General features: G+C 35.6%; 1 protein-coding gene across 1 annotated transcript; it reads left to right on the top strand.

Annotated features, from left to right (window-relative positions):
• Positions 1 to 1,332: 1,332 nt before the first annotated feature.
• Positions 1,333 to 23,188, top strand: ankrd33ba (ankyrin repeat domain 33ba). Its single transcript, XM_056450659.1, has 4 exons — positions 1,333 to 2,288; positions 18,800 to 18,929; positions 19,114 to 19,254; positions 21,711 to 23,188. Exons 1-4 carry the CDS (start codon positions 1,869 to 1,871, stop codon positions 22,550 to 22,552), a joined length of 1,533 nt encoding a protein of 510 aa, XP_056306634.1. The 5' UTR covers positions 1,333 to 1,868; the 3' UTR covers positions 22,553 to 23,188.
• The last annotated feature ends 356 nt before the right edge of the window (positions 23,189 to 23,544 follow it).

Here is a 23,544-nt window from a genome sequence, read left to right as displayed (position 1 = left end):
ATACATTGTACACATTTCAGCCAATGCAATCTGACTACACTGTATAAAAATATTATCAATTAGCCTTGACAGCATGTTTTTAATTCAGTGTAACTTATTAAACTAAGTTAATCATGTTCTAACTTAATTTTATAAGTTACACAAACTGTTTTAAGTCAGTTAAACATAAGTTCAATGAACTCAAGGTTAATTTGATTCAGCTTAAAACTGCAAGGCAACCAGGATTTTATTTACAGTGTACGTTTTTGATTAACTAACCTGTTTATCTCATTTTGCTTAGGTTATGTGAAATGAAATAGAAAATGTTTCTGTTATTTTAAATAGTAGTAGGCTATTAAATGTGCGTTACATTTTAATTTATATAGCTATTTCTAGGTATTTCTGTGTGAAGTTTGCATGTTCTCCCCATGGTCGCGTGAATTTCCTCCGGGTGCTCCGGTTTCCCCCACAGTCCATACAGTGCTCTATAGGTGAGTTATTAAGCTAAATTGGCTGTAGTGTATGTGTGTGAATGCAAGAGTGTATGGGTGTATCCCAGTACTGGGTTGCGGCTGGAAGGGCAGCCACTGGAAAGTTTCGGTTCATTTAGCTGTGGCGACCTCTGATAAATAAAGGGACTAAACCGAAAAGAAAATGAATGAATGAGTAAAGCTTGTTAAATGTTTTGATTTCATATTTTTTATTGTAACACAAAGGTGTATTCACTTTATTTTAAAGCAAGTTGTTTGTTAGTCTAAGAGTGTGGGCAATTAATTAATTGCTTTTATGTTTATGGTAAAAATCTGAGGTACTCAAAACAAAGCTGACCACGCTGTTTTTTTGGATTTTATTTGAGCTTTGTTGCCTGCCAAAACTGTATAAAGTTCAAGGTACAAATAAAGTACCTCATTCTTACCTATTTCAGCTGTGATTGTCACAAGATCTTGTATTAGGGATGAATAACACTGATAAAACTGAACTCAGCACTTTATAAAATGTATATAGTGGTGTGAAGGTGTTAGCTTTATAATTGTGCACTAAAAATGTCTGCAAGTGTGAGAAGTTCAGTTAGTTTAGTTCAGGTTTATTTCTGGCAAACTCTAAAGCATGTGTTGTGGGATAATTACATTATATAAAACTAAATGTTATTTTATATAGTAATAGGCTATTAAATGTGCGTTGTATTTTAATTTGTATAGCTAGCTATGACCCACATTGACACATAAAGCAATACTGAGAGAGAGAGAGAGAGAGAGAGAGAGAGAGAGAGAGAGAGAGAGAGAGAGAGAGAGAGAGAGAGAGAGAGAGAGAGAGAGAGAGAGAGAGAGAGCGCGCGCGCATTTAATCGGATTATGGAGGCTGAGTTTTGAAGCGCACGCGTCTGCTTCTCTGCTCATCTTCCGCAGGGCATGTCTAGCGCCTCACTATCAAAACTGTTTGGTGGGAACCTCACAATATCTAAAAAGTTTTTGCGAGGAACAAATTGCGACATTCAGAAGACGGTTTCAAATTACAGGGACCGGCAAATATAGTGTTTTGGATTTGTTTTCGGTTTCTACACGTGTTTTCGATCGTCTGCTGGTGTTGTGAGGAACTCTACATTGACAACCGCGCTTTGGAGACAGAAAAGGACATTAAAATGAGCTGATTAAAACTGTGGTAAGTTATTTTTTAACTTACATAGACACCAGCGCACTACACGAGAGGAGCAAAATGACGTCGAAGACATCTAAGAGAAGATTTGAACCTCAGTTCGGAGTTTGAAAGTTTATTTTTTTAAAGTATTACCATCGTTAAGATCTATGCTTTTAACGCACGTAAATGCAGATGAAGGAGACCGGGAAGTGCTTGATCCGCATGACCTGAGGATTGTGTCCTATAGGGGTTAAATGGTTCTGATAACGGACAGCAGGGATGGCGGAGGATCATCTCCAGGTAAAGTTAAACCACTTAAACATGCTAAAAGCGGCCAGATCTGTCCCACCATCGTGGAGGAATCACCTGACCGCGCGGGCGATGACAATTATGATGAATTTCTCGGCACCTGCGAGTTTGACGGGAACAACGATGACTTCGAAGAGTTGGATGACTTCTCGGAGCTGCCGGACACCAGGAGCATCGCCTCAGACGACTCGTTTTATCCACCGGACGATGACTTTGCTGACTCTGAGAGAACCCCTTCACCGGAGAGTCCCGCGCCGCTGTCCTTTTTTCAAGCGTGCTGCGGCAACAACGCGCTGATAGTGAAACTCATGATTAGACAAGGTGTCACAGAGGAGGACGTTCGGGAGACGGACAAAAACAAAAGAGTAAGTGTCTTACCATCATCAAACACGCATTGAATTAATCGCTACGTTGTCGCAATAAACAGATACCACACTTAGCAAACAAAACATGTAGCATTTATAGTATAAGTGTGTTGAAACAATGCCGTTCATGAATGAATATCTTTCTCTAACGCATCTTTAAAGGGATAGTTCACCCTAAAATGTCAATTTCCTCAGTTTACTCACAGTGTTAAATACGAAACTTTTACGCATTTCTTGTTTCAGTTGAACACAAAAAAGGTATTCTGTAGAAACCAGCAGCCATTGACATCCATATAGAAAAAACTAAGCCAATGGCTGTTTTTTCCCCAACATTCTTCAGAATTTCTTCCTTTGTGTTTAACAGAAGAAAGAAACTCATAAAGGTTTGGAATTAGCAGAGGATGTGTAAGTGATTTCAGAATTACTATTCATTTGAACTATTCGTTTATTCAAACTATTCTGAAATATTGATTTTATCAACTGGCCTGAATCATGGGTGTTTGAGTCAGTCAGATTGAAACTTTTTGGACTCAATAAAAAGTTAAACATGTGCAAACCAATGAGTAGTTATAGTAAAAGTAGATTATAGACCATTTCTATGTGGTCATGTCATTTACCCATGAAAATTCCAGTCAACTGTCAACTTTATCAAATGAAATGAGTGTAGTTAACTCAAAATTGACCGAAAGTTAATTCTACTCATTTGTAAAGAATTTTGAACTCAGTGTTGAAGGTAATGAGTTAATTAAATACCCCATTACTTCAACTTAAATGGAGTAAGTTCACAGTACTCATATAGATTAGTTTTTTTTAACTCAAATGGTTTGTAGCAATCGGTTTCCTCAAATGGTTTGAGTTACCTTAACTTTTTGGGTGTATAACAATATTTATCAATATGTGACTCTTTTTAGATTCTCAGAAGCTTTAGAAATTAAAAATATAAAATAGGAAATATGCTGGTGCCATTGTTTTTGTTTACTTCCCTCAAAATGGTCTTTAAAGTGGTTCTGCTCCCTATAAAAATAACAATTAGCCTATAATTAAAGGGTATCAACATGTTTATTTACTTATTTATTTATTTTAATTATTTATTTTTTGGGGTGGGGGGTGGGGGGTATTTCTCAATTGAATAACCTGTGGTTTGTGTAGCAAAACTTGAAAATACTATTACGTTTTTGTTTTTCAGTGTAAATTAGACACACCCATGCTATAAGTGAGAATTTTAAAGCTGTTTTACTAAAAGTATGACTCTAAAAAGTAACTGGATAAAACCCGGCGCAGACAATCAGTTATTGTTAAGTTTACTACAGACCCCCATTATAAAACTCTATAGAAATACCTTTATTTATTCTTCTGGGTTTTGATGCCATCCCTGCACCACTCTGTTTGGAAACAAACAAGTATTTTCCTGATACCTAACATTATCACACAGACATTAGCCTAAACAGGCAACGCAGTGGCGCAGTAGGTAGTGCTTGCGCCTCACAGCAAGAAGGTCGCTGGTTCAAGCCTCGGCTGGGTCAGTTGCCATTTCTGTGTGGAGTTTGCATGTTCTCCCTGCGTTCGCGTGGGTTTCCTCCAGGTGCTCCGGTTTCCCCCATAGTCCAAAGACATGTGGTACAGGTTAATTGGGTAGGCTAAATTGTCCGTAGTGTATGTGTGTGAATAAGTGTGTATGTGTCTCCCAGTGATGGGTTGCCGCTGGAAGGGCATCTGCTGCATAAAACAAATGCTGGATGAGTTGTTGGTTCATTCCGCTGTGGCGACCCCAGATTAATAAAGGGACTAAGCCGAAAATGAAATGAATGAATGAATTAGCCTACTGTTGTGTGTGACAACAGTGGCCAAGTTTGTGAATGAATTATTCTCGAGTCTAAACTTTTCTCGAGTCTAAAAGTAATTGGTCAAAACCATTTCAAACTATTTATTAAAGAAATGGATTGACAAAGGGGCATTTGAGTCAGTCAGAGTGGCTATTTTTGGATCTACCAAACTCACAATAATCCAGGTTAATAACACACTAACTCAATGAACTGAGAACCAACTTCTTCAAACATTGATTGATTCTTAATGAGCCAAGAACTGATGAGTGAGCTGATAGGGAGTATAGTCTATTAACAGCCAAAGAGATATAATGTTATAAATAAAATGTGCTGGATATTAAAAATAATTATAAAGCTTTATTAAAACATTGTAAATAAAGCTTGTTAAGGCGACATAGTGACGCAGTGGGTAGCAATGGCACCTCACAGCAAGAAGGTCGCTGGTTTGAGCCCCGGCTGGGTCAGTTGGCATTTCTGTGTGAAGTTTGCATGTTCTCCCCATGTTCGCGTGAGTTTCCTCCGGGTGCTCCGGTTTCCCCCACAGTCCATACAGTGCTCTATAGGTGAGTTAAATAAGCTAAATTGGCTGTAGTGTATGTGTGTGAATGCAAGAGTGTATGGGTGTATCCCAGTACTGGGTTGCGGCTGGAAGGGCAGCCACTGGAAAGTTTCGGTTCATTTAGCTGTGGCGACCTCTGATTAATAAAAGGGACTAAACCGAAAAGAAAATGAATGAATGAGTAAAGCTTGTTAAATGTTTTGATTTCATATTTTTTATTGTAACACATAGGTGTATACACTTTATTGTAAAGCAAGTTGTTTGTTAGTCTAAGAGTGTGGGCAATTAATTAATTGCTTATATGTTTATGGTAAAAATCTGAGGTACTCAAAAAAAATAGCTGACCACGCTGTTTTTTTGGATTTTATTTGAGCTTTGTTGCCTGCCAAAACTGTTTAAAGTTCAAGGTACAAATAAAGTACCTCATTTTTACCTATTTCAGCTGTGATTGTCACAAGATCTTGTATTAGGGATGAATAACACTGATAAAACTAAACTCAACACTTTATAAAATGTATATAGTAGTGTGAAGGTGTTAGCTTTATAATTGTGCACTAAAAATGTCTGCAAGTGTGAGAAGTTCAGTTAGTTTAGTTCAGGTTTATTTCTGGCAAACTCTAAAGCATGTGTTGTGAGATAATTACATTATATAAAACTAAATGCAAAACACATGTTGTGCAAAGTGTATATGACGAGTAATGCGTAAAAAATGGCCATGAGGGTTTAATAATGGAGTTGCTCTGTAACGAGAAAAAGCCTTTGCTAATTTCTGTTTACAACACAAACCTGGGCCATTCCTCTCAAAAATGAGTCTCAGAGTGACATCAGAGAGGCCTGGACCGTTCAGAATGTATCACATTACAGCTTAAAAGTGTGGATTTTAGAGAAAGTGTGAAATCAACACACTCCAGCTGATACGATGGCATGGCTTATCCATTCCCCATAGCCTTACTGACAGGGCTCAAGGAGAACGAGCTCTGAGGAACTTCAGGAGTTTCACTTCACACAGGCTCTTCTCTTATCTCAGCTTTCATCACTCTTCAATACAGGACAGTTCAGACCAACAGGCGGAAGATTTCCCCCACTAATAGTTCCAGCATGTGCTCTGTTCATCTGAGACCATCTCTGCATGGAGTCATGCTGTAAATAAGGTCATTAGTCAGTGTGCATTGGATTCCTCCCTTCCTGCACTGAATGACTTGGCAAAAAAAAGGTGTATGTATTTGCTTAAATTCATAATGGTGTGGATATAGAAATGTGTTGGTGCCTATATCATGAAGTTGGGCTGCACGATTCTGGCTAAAATGAGAATCGTGATTTTTATTTTTTTTTTGCTTAAAATCATGATCATGATGTTCTCACGATTTTGTAGAAGTAAAATAAAGTTTAATAAGAGTAGGCTATTAATATTGTTATTCTCAAGCATATGGTAAAACAACAATAATAATATTAGGTCTATGTGTGTAGCTCTACTGTTGGTTAAAATCATAGACTGTAAAATATATGGATGTAGTACCCGTGACGTCACCCATAGGTTTCTAAAGAGCACAAAAGAAGCTACAAGTAGGCGCGACCAACCGTCGCCATTTTGTTAGCACGTCATCGCACCCACGGTGGGATACCAAACAAGGGCAAAGAGGTGGAGAGTGAGCGGAGTTACAGACACCTGCTATCACTTTGCTTAGACCTGGCAGACAGACTTTACTTTGGGAGAAACGCTTAATACTTCATTACCTGCGACTTGTTTGTGTTCTGACCACATGTGCTTGGCTGTACACTATATCAATAAAGTGTTTAGACTTTTAAAAACACTGTAGTAATACATTGAGCCACTAAACATTGTTCTTATGACGTTTTTCTACAGGAGGAAAACGCAAATTACTTCCAAACACTTTAAATATATTCTGTGTTAGTAAATGCAAGACTATTGATGAACTCCAGCATAACACTGTATGACAACGCTTCAGATGACTGTTCTAGAGCCTACAGCTAATCAATCTGTCACATTCTGGAGTGCTTTACAGCTCTAAAGAACATTATAAATGATAAATGATCTTAAATAAAACAAATACATTTATAGAGATGGTATACAAGTATATAACTTTACTCACATGGGAAACGGAGGCCACGTGAATGGTTTGTGAGCACAATTAAATGCACACAGCATCCCATATCATCTGATAATTGTAGGAAATAAGTCCAAAAGGCAACTGACTGTGTAAAGCCACATAAAACAAAAGAAAATACGATGAATATGCCGAGATCAGTGGCTAATCTGCCGGATTCAGCTGAGGTGAAGTGACGGCGACCAGCGAGACCTAGCTGTCACTCAAGTGGCCACGCCCTTAATTATGCAAACTTAATATAACCTTATATAAAGCAAATGGATGAGTTATAAAAAAATTCACCCCCCTCACAGTTGTCATGGAGGGTAATAATAGCTATATGAACCAAAATCGTTCTTTGTACCAGGCTGTAAACACCTTTTTTCTGTTGTATAGTTGGCCATTCTAACAGTGGGCTCAATTAAAATTTGCTCTATTATGGAGCCAGGACTAGCGGAATTTTAATGAATTGCAGTTTCAGTTACTTCCGTATTGGCTTCCCGAGGCAGAGCGGGAGGTTGCCGCTTGGTTAAAATGCTCAATTTTGTATAGATTTGGAATGGTGGACTTGAACATTAGATTTATTAATTAATGGTTGTTAATTCACAGTAAAGTGATGACATCAGAATAAAACTAATTCATAATTCTGAAAGTTGAATTATTATGTTCGAGACATATGCTTGTCATTTGTCATTGTTAACATTATTAGACCCTTTTTTCACTGGTAAAATGAAACATTTGGCATTATCAGAGCCCATCTTCCATTTTATACATTTATATTATATAGGTTAGAGTACTTCTACTGACCCAGTAAATATTTATTTTCATGCACAACACTTTGTGTTTGCTATGAAAGAAAAAACAGATCAAATGCTTGTGATAATCACAACTCTAAAATGCGATATGATCATATAAAAGATGTGTATGCTTTCGGTTTCGCTTTCACTACCGAGGGCAGCTCATGTCATGGCTGCCGTTACTTTGAGGAAAAAAATTACATGCAAATCATACTTCCCACGTGGCTCCCAAACGATTGCTCTGTGAAACATACTGAATTTATTACCTGTTATTCATGACCTATGCAGGTTCTGTTCACTAAAGTAGACATCATTGGTGGGCATCCTCTCGGTAATAAAATGCGTCAGCTCATACGTGATTTTGCTGTCACAAATACATCATTACATGAAGACACAAATGAGATTTTGGGGTGAATTATACCTTACAAATACAGTATGGGACTCTTTTTTTTTTTTAAAGATTTATTTTTTGGCTATTTTGCCTTTATTAGATAGGACAGTATTTAGGACAGGAAGCGAAGTTGGAGAGAGAGAGGGGGGTAGGGAAATGTCCTCGAGCCGGGATTCGAACTCGTGACGCCCTGACGTGCTACTGCACCATATGTCGACGCACTAACCACTAGGCTATTGCGCCAACGGTAGACTTGTGCGACCACTTTTATGGTTCTCTACGGTTGTTGCTAGATCGGATATGGTTGCGGCCAAAGTTAACGTAAATTATTTATAAAATTTCCCATTTATTGTATTTTATTAATGTCTTTTCCCACCCCAACCCTAAACTTAACTGTCACAGTACTGTAAAAGTATTAATTATTGTTATACAGTGTCATAAAAAAATGCTGCTATATTGATGTGCATATTGCTCTTCCGGCTGGCTGCATATCCAATCTAGACTTTACTCTTCTCTACTGACCTTGAAAATATAATTGGCAGAATCGAAAAGCAGAATTAAGATCGTGTGTGGGGTTTAATCGAGATCGCGGTCTTTTTTTGATTAATCGTGCAGCCCTACAATGAAGCCAGTTTAGTTAGTTAGCCAGTGAATTTTCAGTTTGCTTTGAAGGCAGCTCGACTTCAATCACATCAAGCTTGTCCTTTGTTGCATTTGGTATCTAACGATGCACAGCTTTCAACCAATCAACTGTGAGCAAAGTGACACATCTCTGCAATGTAGCCACTCCTCCCATTTTTCATTGATTTTATTGAGGATTATTTATCATAACTATTTTAGAGGATTTCTATAATTTTTTTATACTATATATAATCAACTAACTTCACAACGTGCACTAATAAAGTCTCTTTAATGTCTTTCATGAACATCCCTTTTGATATTGTAATCTAATTGTTATATTCATGTTTTGAGATGATTTGAGTGTGTTCTGCTAGTTCTACAGGAAGAAGCCAGCACTAGATGGGTACACTGTGGTCATAAAGGAATAGACAGTCAACAACAATAACAATGTTAAGTTGGCACTAATGGTCACAAAGTATGTCAAGAAAATGTCCCCCCACAAAGATACACGTCCAATAAGATACTTTGTTAGATTAGCAAATATAACATTGTTCAGCAAATGTAACATTGTAGCAAATATAACACGGATTGCTCACTTAACAGCTTCCTATAGAAAATATTAATTTAAATGGGAGATTTGTGAGGGGTGTACTCATATTAAGCACTGTACATGCTTCCATTCTCTGTATACTGAATGATAAAAATAAAAAAATAATTCAATAAAATTAATAATAAAAAAAGTAGTTAAGGTCACAAATGGTGCAATTTCTTATACCTGAATGCTTTTAAATCCATTCTACAATTACAGGCATTAAAAATGCATGCAAATTATAAATTATAATACAAACTCAACATTGCATATCCTGCAATGTGACTGTTGCGAATAATCACATTGTGATATCAATTCTGAAACGATATATTGTGCAGCCCTACCTCCAACTGCCTGATACTAAGCGGCACATATGCTTTCATGCTCTGTATACCAAATTCTGACACTACCATCTAAGGCCCAATCCCAATTCTATTTCTGTACCCCTTCCCCTTGGCCCTTGAAACAGAGTATGAAGGGGAAATGCTTTAAAATGTACCCCTAAGAAATGGGACACCACTACAGCACTTGCACAGGTCATGATATGTCATCGCGATCTCTTGCTTCATATGAGATCAGACGATCGTGACTGCTGTATTTATTCCAGTTGCGTTATTTTTTTGGTATTTATCTTCAGGAAATCACTGAAGGCAATGATATCATAACGATATAATGTGGCAATAAGCTCATAACTGTACTGCGCATTTACACACTGGCCAAATTCATCTATGCAAACACACAAAAAACAACATTAAAATTATACCAGACACTGGAAAAAGGTCATTCCCAGCCACTAGACTTTTCTGACAAGGTCATCGAGTGTCAGAATGTGGCACTACAATACAGGAGTTACTATTATGGATTAGAGATAGCGAAATTTAGAGGTTTAAAACATGTGCTTGCTTGCTTGTAAAAATTTGTTATAATGACAAAAAAAATACTAATTTGTGGATCTCCTTACTTCCGGGTGCAGCTACAGTATGCTGCTATTGTAGATGGTGTAGATAGTGTATTCTGGGAAATGTTCTTACCCCTTGGTTTCGAGTGTGGTCCTGAAAAATCTCAGTTCGAAGGGACATCTACCCCTTCCCCTTAGCCCTACGCCTTCAAGCTAAAGAGAATTGGGACACCCCTACCCCTTCACATGAACACACAAAATGAGGGTATATATATATATATATATATATATATATATATATATATATATATATATATATATATATATATATATATATATATATATATATATACATACAGTTGAAGTCAGAACTATTATCCCCCCATTTTTTTTTCTTTTTAAAATATTTCCCAAATTATGTTTAATAGAGCAAGGAAATTTTTCAAAGTATGTCTGATAATATTTATTCTTCTAGAGAAAGTCTTATTTGTTTTATTTCAGCTAGATTAAAAGCAGTTTTTATTTTTTTAAAAACCCCTTTAAGGTCAAAATTATTAGCCCCTTTGAGCTATATATTTTTTTCGATAGTCTACAGAACAAACCATCGTTATACAATAACTTGCCTTATTACCCTAACCTGCCTAGTTAACCTAATTAATCTAGTTAAGCCTTTAAATGTCTCTTTAAGCTGTATAGAAGTGTCTTGAAAAATATCTAGTCAAATATTATTTACTGTCATCATGGCAAAGTGAGTTATTAGAAATGAGTCATTAAAACTATTATGTTTAGAAATGTGTTGAAAAAATCTTCCCTCTGTTAAACAGCAATTGGGGAAAAAATAAGCAGTGAGGCTAATAATTCAGGGGGCAAATAATTCTGACTTCAACTGTATATATATAAAGCATTGTTACGGTCTATTCAGTTACAATTTAGTAACTACCCATAATAATTTTTCTTGCCATGATTTATTGTTATTTCTACACATTACTAAATTCATCCATAACAGAGTTCACAAACAATATAAAAAAACCATTTATTTATCTAAAAATAAAACATTTAATCATTTATGTTTGCTGAATTTTAAAAATAAATATGCTTTCAATAAGATACTGGAAAAATAGCTGTTTTTAAAGAGTTTTATTCTTTTAAAAAAATGTCAACTATACAATGCAAAAGAATCACCCATATTGCTTTTACTGCATATAAAAATCTTTACAATAACTGTAACTAGTATTGTCATGATTCTGGAATGTCTGAGATGATACTTTGAAAAAATATTCCATACCATTTTCTATATTTAGTGATTTTTAAAAAGTCTTAATATTATTATTAATTATTATTTAATGTTTATTTCAAAACATGTTTTAAAGCTCATGGTCACATCGTATGTATGCTGCTGTCTCAGTTATAAAATGCATCACAAAAAAATTCAAATCTGATTTGGGGCCAGAGTGGGCCAAGCTCCTGATTGAGTGGGCCAGGCCCACCCTGGCCTCCCAGTGGAGCCGAGCCTGGGTAGGGGTAAGGGGAAGGGCTAAGGGGTAGAATTGGGATTTGGCCTAAATGTTACTGCAAAAATTGAGAAATCATTTGACCTGGCAAACTTTTTCAATCTTTTGTTGTCTAATTCAGTTTCCTGTTTTCAGTTGACAGGAGCGGCACAGGTATGCCCTACTGCTGCTGTAGCTCAGGTGTTTCAAGGTTTTTAGTGTTGTGCATTCAGTGATGCTCATATGTTGTGCTATTTTTGCCTTTTGATGAGCCTGAACCAATCTGTCCATTCTCCTCTGACTTCTGGCTTTTACAAGACATTTTGCTGCTCACTTCAGACCATTTTTTGTAAGTCTTAGAGATATTTGAGCATGAAAATCCCAGTAGATCAGCAGCTTCTGAAATACTGTACTTAGACCAGTCCACCTGGTATTAACAACCATACCACAACAGTGTTGCACCATTCAGACATTTCAGTCTCTTGCTCTAGGCAAAAAGTCAACTGGAATGGTTTATAGACACATTGTTCTGGTATGTAATGCTGCAAACATAATCAGTGCAATACACATTTAAAACACAAAACTGCAACTAGAATGAACTGTTGCATAACATCCATACCTTTTAATGGAATCATAAGGGCAAGCTTACATTTCAAAGCAACATAAAAATATCTAGTGCTGGTGATTTAAAGGCGTCTTGTGAGTGAAATGTTAATATCATTACAGGATGCATAACATCTGTATTTTGAAGTGCATCTGTATTTTCCATTACTCCCATACATGCACATGACCCCTAACTTCCTGTTTACCATGCAACTAATATTGCTATAGGAGATGAGTTGAACTTACTGCAAATATGTGTGTCAGGAGAAAAGAAATAGGCTGATTTTACTTCAGTATATACTCTTAAACTGGAGCAACTGATAAAACTAGCTGGGAAATAAATTTAGCCAGCATAACTGACAACTCTCTGGCAGATTCGAAGCATTTAATTTAGACACCGCTGTGCAGGTAGGGCTTTCCAGTTGATGAATGCGTCAGAATCACTTTGAGCTCGGCGTTGATGTAATATCTAGTCATTGACTGAACTGAACATCTGTGGATGAGTGTTACCCACTGACCTGCTTTCAGGGACTCCAGTGTTTCACAGCCAGACTGACATGATATTATCAAATCCAGGCCAACTTGATCCAGTCACAGCTTTTTAGGCCAGCTTCTGTTTCAGTATTTCTTTTTTTTTTTGTGTGTGTGGTGCCAGTCTGTCATACAGTATATCACTCGTTATCCTGAAATTGGAGAGTAAAAACTCTTTAAGTAACCTAATGTTTCAAAATTAAACAATTATTTAGTACTCATTGGGAGCAGAATATCCTTTGCATTTTACACCCATAAATATGATATGCAAAGCTTTAATTACAAGCATCGTAGATACCATATATTTTCTTCATTGGCAAAGCTGAACTGGAGGACAAATCCTGTAACCCCTCTTTCATTCAGTGGCTCACAAGACTAATCCTTTCTATTTTAAGAATCAACCAGGCCACAGATTACCCCCAACACATGTCTACATTTGTATTAAAACCAAGTTGAGTCTATTTGACATAAAATGCAGACTAAGAAAAATGACTAGTGTAAAAATAACACTATAGTTAAGTTAAACATTTGAAAACACATCATCATCACTTCCTGAGAAACTGGCGGCCTATTAATAAAATAATAAAATGTTTTGCAATGCAAATTGCTTCACATTTCCCACAAGTAGGAAAACTATTGTTGCTCTTTGTTTACATATTAAAAGTGTTGTATATTGCTACACACAATAACAATGGTTGTCATATTTAAAAAAGGAATATATTAATATAAGATTTGAGACCATGTGACTGACCTGTGCGCTAATAAGTTCAGTTATCCAATCATATTATGTGCTGAGGCAAAACCACACAACTTACTACACTGAAAAAAATGATTCAAAGATGATTCCTTGGATTTACTACATTTTTTTTTGTCAAGTGGTTGTAAACAATTTATTTGGGCTGAATTTAAACAAACAAATTAAGTTGAACATTGCTCAATTTAATTTGTTTGTTTAAATTGAACACAAATAAATAGTTTGCAACAGTTTTGCATGCAACACTTTTTTTCAGTGTACATACGCATCTATATTTATTCTGTAAGTGTTTTTCTAGTGCATTTTTACATTTATCCCCATGTTGGCATTTCCATCTAGCACTGTTTTATTCAACATCCTAAAATGCACATACAAATTTGAATAAAAAAGTTAGTAAATGGCAGATTTTCTGTAGCTGTTTTTGGATCTATCATAACTGTTATTAACAATGGCTATTATAATCATGGCATATACTAGCTGAAGTGAACTTTTGTGGAAAGTTTACTTTGGCAAGTTGTTTTTATAGGTGCTGTATGTAAGTTTTTGTCTCTTCTAAAGCAGATATTTAAGAAACATGCTAAGTGAACATTATTGTTTAACTGAAAAACAATGCTAAAGTCAGATATTCTGCTTTGAAAATGTGCGTTAATTCACCCAATGACAATGATAATGGTCCCTTTAATTCACCCAATGACAGTTCAGCCAACTATATTTCAGCACCCCGGGTTGCCTTGGTGGAAAACAGTGTAGTCCATGCACTCATTCAGTCAGTCAGGAAGGCTCTCAAAGTATGTGTCTGCAACCAAATTGTGATTTCCGATGGACAGTAGCAGACCCCGAAAACAAGAAGCAGAGTCAGAGTTGTTATTAAATAGCAAATAATAAATGTTATTTTTAAAACATACATTTTTAGGTATTAAAAACTCATTTTAGTATGGAAAATATTCCTTTTATCATGTGCCGTTGCTTTTGTTTAAAACATGACTTAAATCAGCCTTTAGGCTCGATAGATAGCTGCTGATGATGTCGTCAATCTGGCAACCTGCACTTGCGTGTTTTAAACCAGGATGCAATACCTAGTTCAACCACTGGGTTTGAAGCTTACATACTGCACCTTTAAATTCATTTCCTATAATTTCGTTTTGGCTTGACTTTATTTTACAGTTTTTTTCAATTGCTTTGGCACAATTTATCAAAACAGTCTTAACATTCTCTAAACTGTGAGTGAAAATCTCAAAACTGTTTGCTGGAACTTCAGAACTTTATTGCATCTCTGAAAAATGTAGTTCTCCCAAAACATTTAATTTATGCTTCAAAACCTAGTTATAGTGTCAGTAGTTTGGCCAAGGACACCAGAACATAAAATGTATTTGTCATCGTATGATCACAAAATGATCAGTTGTTTTTTTTACTATGACAGTCAAGTCAACCATGAAAATAATAAAAATTAAAGTTTTAAACAATTCTGATATTTGTTGAAAAAATATATTCTTGATGGACATCCTGTCGCTCTGATTACAAGTCTTCCAATTGCTCTTCCACAATCATGTTGCTGCAGTTCAGGATTGTGGAAGTTCTCCATTAAAAAAAAAAGGTATGATTGAGGTTGTGCTTTGGACAATCTACATATATATGCTTCTAAACTTGATTGGTTAAATATATGATGCAAATTGTATTGCAATTAGAGGTCATTTACCAATTTAGCAGAGATTATAAACAATGTCAGATATTTATGGTGTAAACATGTGCGTATACAAATGATTTATAGCTGAATAAATTGTTTTTAGCGTGATGGCTTAAATGAAGAAAAATGATTGAGAAATTGTGAATAGTTTGACAGTGTAAATGAGAATTGACTCATCAGTTTGGATCAACAAGCCGTATGCAATTATTTTTTGTCCAAACTACAGACAATTGTGATTACTGTTTGCACACATGCGCCAAAGCATTTGCAATTTGCTTAAATTAATAAAAAATACCGATCTGAAGTGAACAAAATGCTAATTATTCAGAGATTTAAACTTATTGTTCAACCTTAAATTTCAATCGAGAACTGAGCCAAAGCAATCGAGAAAAACTGTAAATGACTTCAGACCAGTTCATTCTGTAATTTTTGCCTGATGTATACCAGGGTCTTAAGGAATCCTGCCAAGTCTCTTAAAGTGTACTGAAAAACATATATTAAACTGCTAATCTGATACAGTGGCAAAGTTATTTGACTAACAGCAAGACTATTATTATTACAAAAATAGTTTGAACATGACAGATGAAAGTGAGAAGTTCCCCTGTCCAAATGAACACAAACAATCCCTGGAAATACCGGTGAATCAGACCCAAAGAATATTTCAGCTTTTCCTGGTATCTGGTTTATTCCTTAACAGTCTTGCCCCAAATTCACACCAATGGTTCAATGTTAGGTGTTGAGATTCTCAAACAGAGAAATGTTTGATAAGCACCACAGAGCCACAGTGTTCACACTTTTCAGAGGAATTAACCAGCAGATTGCTCACTTACAGTTGTTTGTGTACAATAGCCTGGGAACATCACGACACGTTTCACCTAATACACACACACCTGGCTGGCATGCATCAACTGGAAGCATCTCTTCCTATTGTCATAGCCGCGTAAAATGAGCTTGTCCAGAGTTTATTTATAGTCCTGAGCCTCCAGCTGTGCTTCAGTGTGAGGAGGCTGCTGACACTCCCCTCCACACTGCCTGTGAAAAGAGAAACAGGCATGCCAGCGGCCTTCAGTAAATCCCCCCTCCTTCCCTCAAAGAAAAAAAACATTCTGCCAGTAACACTGTGAAATCACCTAATTGCAGTTCTGCACACATTCAGGTTTGAAGCTGCTACTTCAGGTCCGATTAAAGTCCTGAATTCACCCCAGCTCAGTAATAAAGTAGAATGTTTAAAATACATTTACTGTAAATCTGAGCAAACTGAACCGAACAGTGGTTGTTGTGATTTTTTTTTTGGTCAGTTATCAAATTGATAGAGTTCATATTCATTTGGTCAGTATGGATACTGAAATCTAAAATCAATCCTTTAACACATTAACTGTCGCCCTCACTTTTTGAACATAGACATGAAACTCATGTTCAACTTAAATGATTGCCAATCTTCAACGCTTTGGTGCACAGATTTAAGGTTGGTCTCATTTTAAAGAAGACAGATGTCAGAAAAAATTCAAGAAGTTAAATTAAACAAAAGTTACGTGCCTTTATGTTTATGAAAATTATAAAACGATGAATGTACATGAATATATAATGCAGGAAATGTGTATATTACAAACATGTTTTAGATTAAAATTGACAGAAAATTAAAGCTAAATATCTGACCAAATTATATTCTAAATTTAAAAAAATTAGCTTTCTGTAAGATTTTGTTTGGTTGCAGTACCAGACATGACAACCAGATGACCTCCAGTTTCCATTGGTAAACATACATGGGCACCCCCTATGTTTTGAGTTATATAAACTGTATTTTTTCATACATTTGACAATATTTGTAAAATAGACATGAAATTCTATAGTATGGGCCATTTAAGTTCATTTTGGTCTCTAAAAAACATCTAAACCAAATTTTACATGTGGATTGCTGTAGCAAAGTAATGCTTTACGACTCTGACCAGTATCCTTGTTGCAAATTAATAAATGACTGTTGCTCAGTAATATCTATCAAAAATCAGTCCAGATATGTCCAGATAAAAGCAGATATGGAAACCAGAAATGTTAATGTTTTCAAATAATTTATAGTTTATCATGATTGCTTTATGTTTAGACTAAAATGTTATGGTTTAAAAAAGCATCCTTAAATGGTCACACAGGTTGTAGGGTGACAGTAAAGGTTTTTTTAATCTATTACTCTTCAAACGTTACAAAAAACTGTGGTAAAATATTTATTCAGAAATCTTGAAAATTTCCAATGATATACAGTTTGTCATGATTGGATTAGAACTAGTTGCAAAAAAGTGATGTAAATTTAAGTGACATTTAAGGGGTTAAACTTTTATCTTATCTTTTAAAATCACTGCATTAAAAATAAATAAGTTAATTAACACTTGCTTATGATTAGGCCCACACGGAATCTGCGCACGCAGAATTCCACAGATTTTTAAGCCATCATTGATTCTGTTTATTTACTTGTGTAAATGGGTTTCAATTTATATTTATTCATTTTTTAAATTAATTACAGTAATATCATCGACTAATATGAAAATATTTATATGATTTATTTACAATATAGTTTAAGTATTATTTTCTGTCTTTTTGTAGAGATATTATATGAGAGACTTGCTTTGTTTACCAAATAAGTGGATCTCATTGGATTTGCATTGTAAACATTAAATACAAGTTAAAAATGGACTACTTTTTAGTTTCATATATTAAGGTTTTAGTTATGATACTCCCAAAATCATTCTGCATAAATCTGCAGATTTTTAACAAAGTTCCGTGCAGAAATAGCAAAAAATGTCCGCAGATTCCATCTGGCCCTACTTATGATTCATATGTTTTCTGTTTGTTTAAAGTCTCAGCAACACAAAATAACACGCGACAGATGGCCAAACATGTGAAATGTTTAACTTTCCCTCTTCAATAATATAATGTCTTTTAACTTAATCTCCAAGCCAGTCAATTTCCATGAGTTGAATGTTTCCATGACTAGAACATATTATAAGTATAATACATATAATAATTATATTGAATAAATTGATTGTTAGTAAAAAGCTAATTAATTACTTAAGACTCTGTTGTAATTTTAATCTAATGTATACCTTGTTTTTATGATTAAGTTAATGAACAGACACAATTTAACATATATTTCTTTCAAAGTACAGTATGTATGCATGTACGCATACAAGATAAAACATAATGGGGCTTTAATTAAAAAGACAGTTCACCTATTAGTTTTGTTATGATTTAATCACCCTGCACTTGTTCCAAGACTGTCTTTCTTCTGTTGAACACAAAATAAGTTATTGTGGAAAATCGTAGCCATTGACTTCCATAGTATTTTTCCTCTAAAATGGATGTCAATGGTTACCACGTTTCCAAGATTCTTCAAAAGGTCTTCTCTTGTGTTAAAAAGAAACTCATAAAGGTTTGAAACCAAATGAAGATAAATAAATGGTGAGTAAACTTTTATTTTTGGGTGAACTATCCCTTTAAGAGAGACGTATAGGGAAAATTGGTATGAACTGTACCTGATATATTTCCAAATCCAAATTGAATCGTGAAATCTGTGTGCTTTTTAGTTCAGATTTACCAAGTGTAGTTCCACTGAATTTTCCTGTCGAGGTTGGAAACTTCTTGACAGTAAAGCCTTGTGTGTTTTTGTTTACCCTGCAGACTGGACTAATAGTGGCGTGCTACCAAGGCTATGTGGATGTAGTGATGGCTCTCTCCCAGTGTCCTCATCTGGATGTGAACTGGTCAGACAACGAGGGCAACACAGCACTCATCACTGCTTCCCAGGCGGGTAAGAACACTCAATCATCTCTAATTCAATCCAAACCTGCACATATTTACATTTCGATTACTGTCATAAAGTGTCATGGTGTTTCAGCGCTTAAAAAAAATCTCTCCAAATACTGGAGCTGAATTGCGGAGTGCCCTAGAAAGGTTGCTGAATGAATCTCCATTATTCGCCTAAACAATTGCAGGTCACATCACAATCTGTAACTACCTACTCAACTATTTTCCTGGGCTTGACATCGAGAAGAGGAACTGCCATGGTTTCAGCGCTCTGATGAAAGCTGCTATGCAGGGTCGAGTGGAGTGTGTCAAAGCACTGATGATGGCAGGTACTTCAGACTCTGATCACCACTGCTCAACACTGCCGGGAAACAATATAAAGCAGCTGTTATTCCATTAAGAGGAAGATATGGGTATAACACAATGATTGTCATATTGCAGATTTACTGTTTTACTGATTTAATGTTCTGTAAATCTTTGTTGATTAATAGTTTTAATATTTAATCTCTAATAACTGATTTCATTGATCTTTGCCAGGATGACAGAACATAATATTTTACTAGCTATTTTTTTAAATACTAGTAATCAGCCTAAACTGCAAATTGAAAAAATAGAGACTAATAATACTGACCTTAAAATTGTTTAAAAAAAAAAACATTCCTTCAGAAGAAAAAATATAGGAAATACTGTGAAAATTTTCATGCCCCATTAAATATCACTTAAGAAATCTTTTAAAAATAATACATATTTCACGAGGGCTAATAATTATGCCCTCAACAGTATTTATTTATTTATTTATTTTAATTGCTTCTTTTTTTCTTTTCTTTATTTTTTCTTTTATTCGATTTTTTTATTCTGACTTAATATGCAAGTAATCTGTGAGTAGTGCTTTTAGTGCAATGAACTAATGAACTTTATTTAGTGCGAGCTGTTTAATTTATACTACTACTAATAATTATTATTATTTATTTTCTATTATTATTGTTGTTATTACTGTTATTATATGAGCATTATTATTACAGTTTTTCTCAGTCGCTTTGGTGTGTTTCTCACAACACTATTTACATTTGCATAACAGTTGATGCATTTCTCAAAACAATTAGTCATTTGTGCACATCAGAGTAGCAGTTTCTCATTCCTTCCAACAAATTGCAAATGCTTTTGGACATGCATCAATTGCTTTCATACAACTCTCTGCTGTTTATAACAATATCATTTGCTTATGTCATGTCAGTCAAAATTAACTAAACTTGTGAATGCTGAATAGTCATTCCATATCAAACAAAAAGTCTTCATTTTATTACATTACACAAAAATGTTGAATAGTTGTCAAAATCTGTCAAGCAAATTTGATAAAAAATGTAATCTTTTTTTTCTGAAAATGTCTTTTAAATTGAACAATTTGATGAATGATTTACAGATCGATGTGTGTTGTAGGTTCAGTTCCAATATGTACTGCAATATTGTTTACAGTTGTGCTCAGCTCTACCCAAAGGAAGTTTATGCTTGTAAATAAGGGTGTATTTATTCTTTTGCACAAAGCTGTGAATAAATTAGAATTGCAAAGAGCATATGCAGTAAAAATGTGAAACATACATATTCAGTGTCTTGTACTCAGATACCTCACTAAATACATTGACGTCTAACTTTACTGTAGTTTTTAAATAGCTGTGCAAATAGTATATAGTGCTGTCTTGAGCATTTTCAGGAAGGGTCACCAAAATTTGAGTAAACTGTCATAATGAAAACATGGCAAAGCCATCTGACTATCTTGTTCATAAACAATGGTGTCAGGACTTTTCATCTTGATGACACTGACACTTTCATTGATATCAATACTTGCTTTTGAGGAATGAGCTCTCCATTTTGAGCATGTGACACGCTTTTGCAGGTTATCAACTAGGTTTTGTAGTTTGTACTAATTGTTTTGAGAAATGTATTAACATTTGTGCAAATGTAAATAGTGTTGTGAGAAAACTGTATTATATTAGCATTATTATTAGTATGTGAATAACAACTCGCTTCAATGTAATATAATTTAATTCCATATTTAGTCAGCTTTTTTGTTTTCGTTGTAAACTTGCTAAATGGAAAGGGGTGCATATTTACTCTTAAAAAATAACATTTCATTTTCTTGAGAAAACAGTAATTACATACAATAGATAGATAGATGGATAGATAGATAGATAGATAGATAGATAGATAGATAGATAGATAGATAGATAGATAGATAGATAGATAGATAGATAGATAGATAGACAGACAGACAGACAGACAGACAGACAGATAGATAGATAGATAGATAGATAGATAGATAGATAGATAGATAGATAGATAGATAGATTTTTTTATTTTAGACTATTTGAGACACTTTTAAAACCATTAGGAATTAAATATTAGACTCATACTGTGCTAAACACTAATGATTATTTCTTATGGTCCGGTTTGCCATAAAAAAATTATTAAAAATAAAGGTTATTATTTCTTAGTGACATATTGTAATGTGTCAAACGAAAACTGTAGTTTCATGCCTAGTTCTAAATATTATGTCTACTCTCCCCTATTTCTGTAAGATAGATAGAACAATTGACAGAACGATAGATAGCTAGACAGACAGACAGACAGACAGACAGACAGACAGACAGACAGACAGACAGACAGACAGACAGACAGACAGACAGACAGACAAGATATAGAATATTCAAAACATTCTGGTACATATTCTCTATATATTCTTAAGTTCTGAAGTAGTCTGGTCTCACAAGCTATTTACTTTGTTCATCAGGGGCTGATTTGGAAGCAAGGGACAACGGGCGGAAGTTTACAGCTCGAGAGTGGGCCATCTTCACCAGCCGCCACGAGACCGTCTTCACCATAATGCGGCTCATGCATCAGCCGTGTGCGGATCAGTTCTGTGACAGCTATCGACCCGAATGGCCCCTTCTACCCGCACTGGTGGCTAAAGCACAGGCTCCCAAAGGCTGCATTCAGAAAATCTCAGAGACACTACGCGACTTCTTTGACATCAGCAACGTCACGGAGGCTTCAGAGGACGGCGTTCTCGATCACATGGTACGCATGACCACATCGTTAGGCAGTCCGTTCATTGTGACGGCATGTCGAACGGTGTGTCCCAGCAGCCCACCATGTGTGGGCAAACGGCGTTACGCTGTTCAGGAGATATTAAAAAAACGACGCATCGAACAGCTCAAAGTACTCGGACCTGAACGCATCGAGAACTATAAACGACTTTTTCAGAACTCCCGCGTCCTGCTGGTGCCAAAACCGAGAGATCGACGCGCAAGTTTACAGCCTCATGCTCAAGCAGACGATTCGTCCACGCTGACCATCCGCAGGACCAGTCTGCTGCCATTACACCTGCTGAGGAGGAGCAGCGTCAGACCAGGTCTGGTGGTGCCCAAAGTAAGGATCATCAAGGCTCCGACTCCAACCTATGTGCCGGAGAGAGTGCGGCGAAAAAGCAGCTGTGTAGAAGAACAGTTCCTTCAGATCCCCAAGTGGAGATACAAAGAACTAAAAGAAGAGCGAAAGAAAGCAGAAGAAGCGGAAAGGAAAAGACTGGAGGCCATAACCAAAAGACAGCTCACCACGGGCAAGAGGAAATAAGTGTTTGCAAATATACTACTCACCAATTGATACTTGAAATGCTGATGTTAGATTGCGATTTATTTTTATTACCTATTTATTATATTTTTGAAAGTTAAAGGCTTCTAATCTTTTTCCCCCTTTTAGAAAATGGGGTTAAGTAAATGGTTTAAAGGGAGCTGCTCTTTTAAGGGCCCTGACACACCAGAAAACTAGCGACGTCACTTGTTTTCAGATGGCTGAAAGCTGGCTGAAACTTTACACTAAAAAAGATGAGCGATTTGGCTCCACTTCCTTCCATTGTAGAAAAGCGAAGCCAAAATATATTTTTTTTGCTTAATGATCACACCAATGATGTCATTTGGAGCCTGAATCTTTGATGTAGTGATCATAAAGAGGAGCTGCGGTATCAGCCCAAGTCCAGCCCAAGCCAAATCGCAATCACAATAGCATGAAATAAGTAACTATAAAAACAGACATTAAAAAAATATTGGACTAAAAATTAGCAAGAAAAAAAGATAGATACAAGCTGTGTCTCATTTTAGAGGCTGCGTACTTCTAAGGTCCTTCGAAGTCCACACAAGCCGAACCGATCATTTTGAAATGAGACTATCTAGCCTACAGACGACAGAACCTCATCACCTAGAAATCATAACAGCTGCCGTTAATGAGCTGTAATAAAATTTGTAATGACTTTTTTCCAAAGTGTTTTAAAACTTATTTTAATTGATCTGAAGTAGGCATGGGATGATAACCGGTTTCAAGGTTTACCGCGGTTTGGAAAAGTCAAGGTTTTAAAACCGCAAGGATTTTCTGTTATACCATTCCTACAATATATGTAAAAAAAGTTTGTTTGTTTGTTTTTTTATGCATGTTAAGATTATTTACTTTAGTTTATGAGGGGAAAATGATCTCCTGAAGAAATGTTTTAATCTAATGAAGACAGCAGAAGTCAACAATAATTATTTAACTATTTAGCCCCACATGTTAGCTTTATTTAATTATTTAGCCCC

This window comes from Danio aesculapii, chromosome 24 (assembly GCF_903798145.1).
Source record: "Danio aesculapii chromosome 24, fDanAes4.1, whole genome shotgun sequence".
Taxonomy (NCBI): domain Eukaryota; kingdom Metazoa; phylum Chordata; class Actinopteri; order Cypriniformes; family Danionidae; genus Danio; species Danio aesculapii.
Note: the sequence above shows the minus strand (reverse complement) of the source record. Positions and strands in the feature narration are given on the sequence as shown.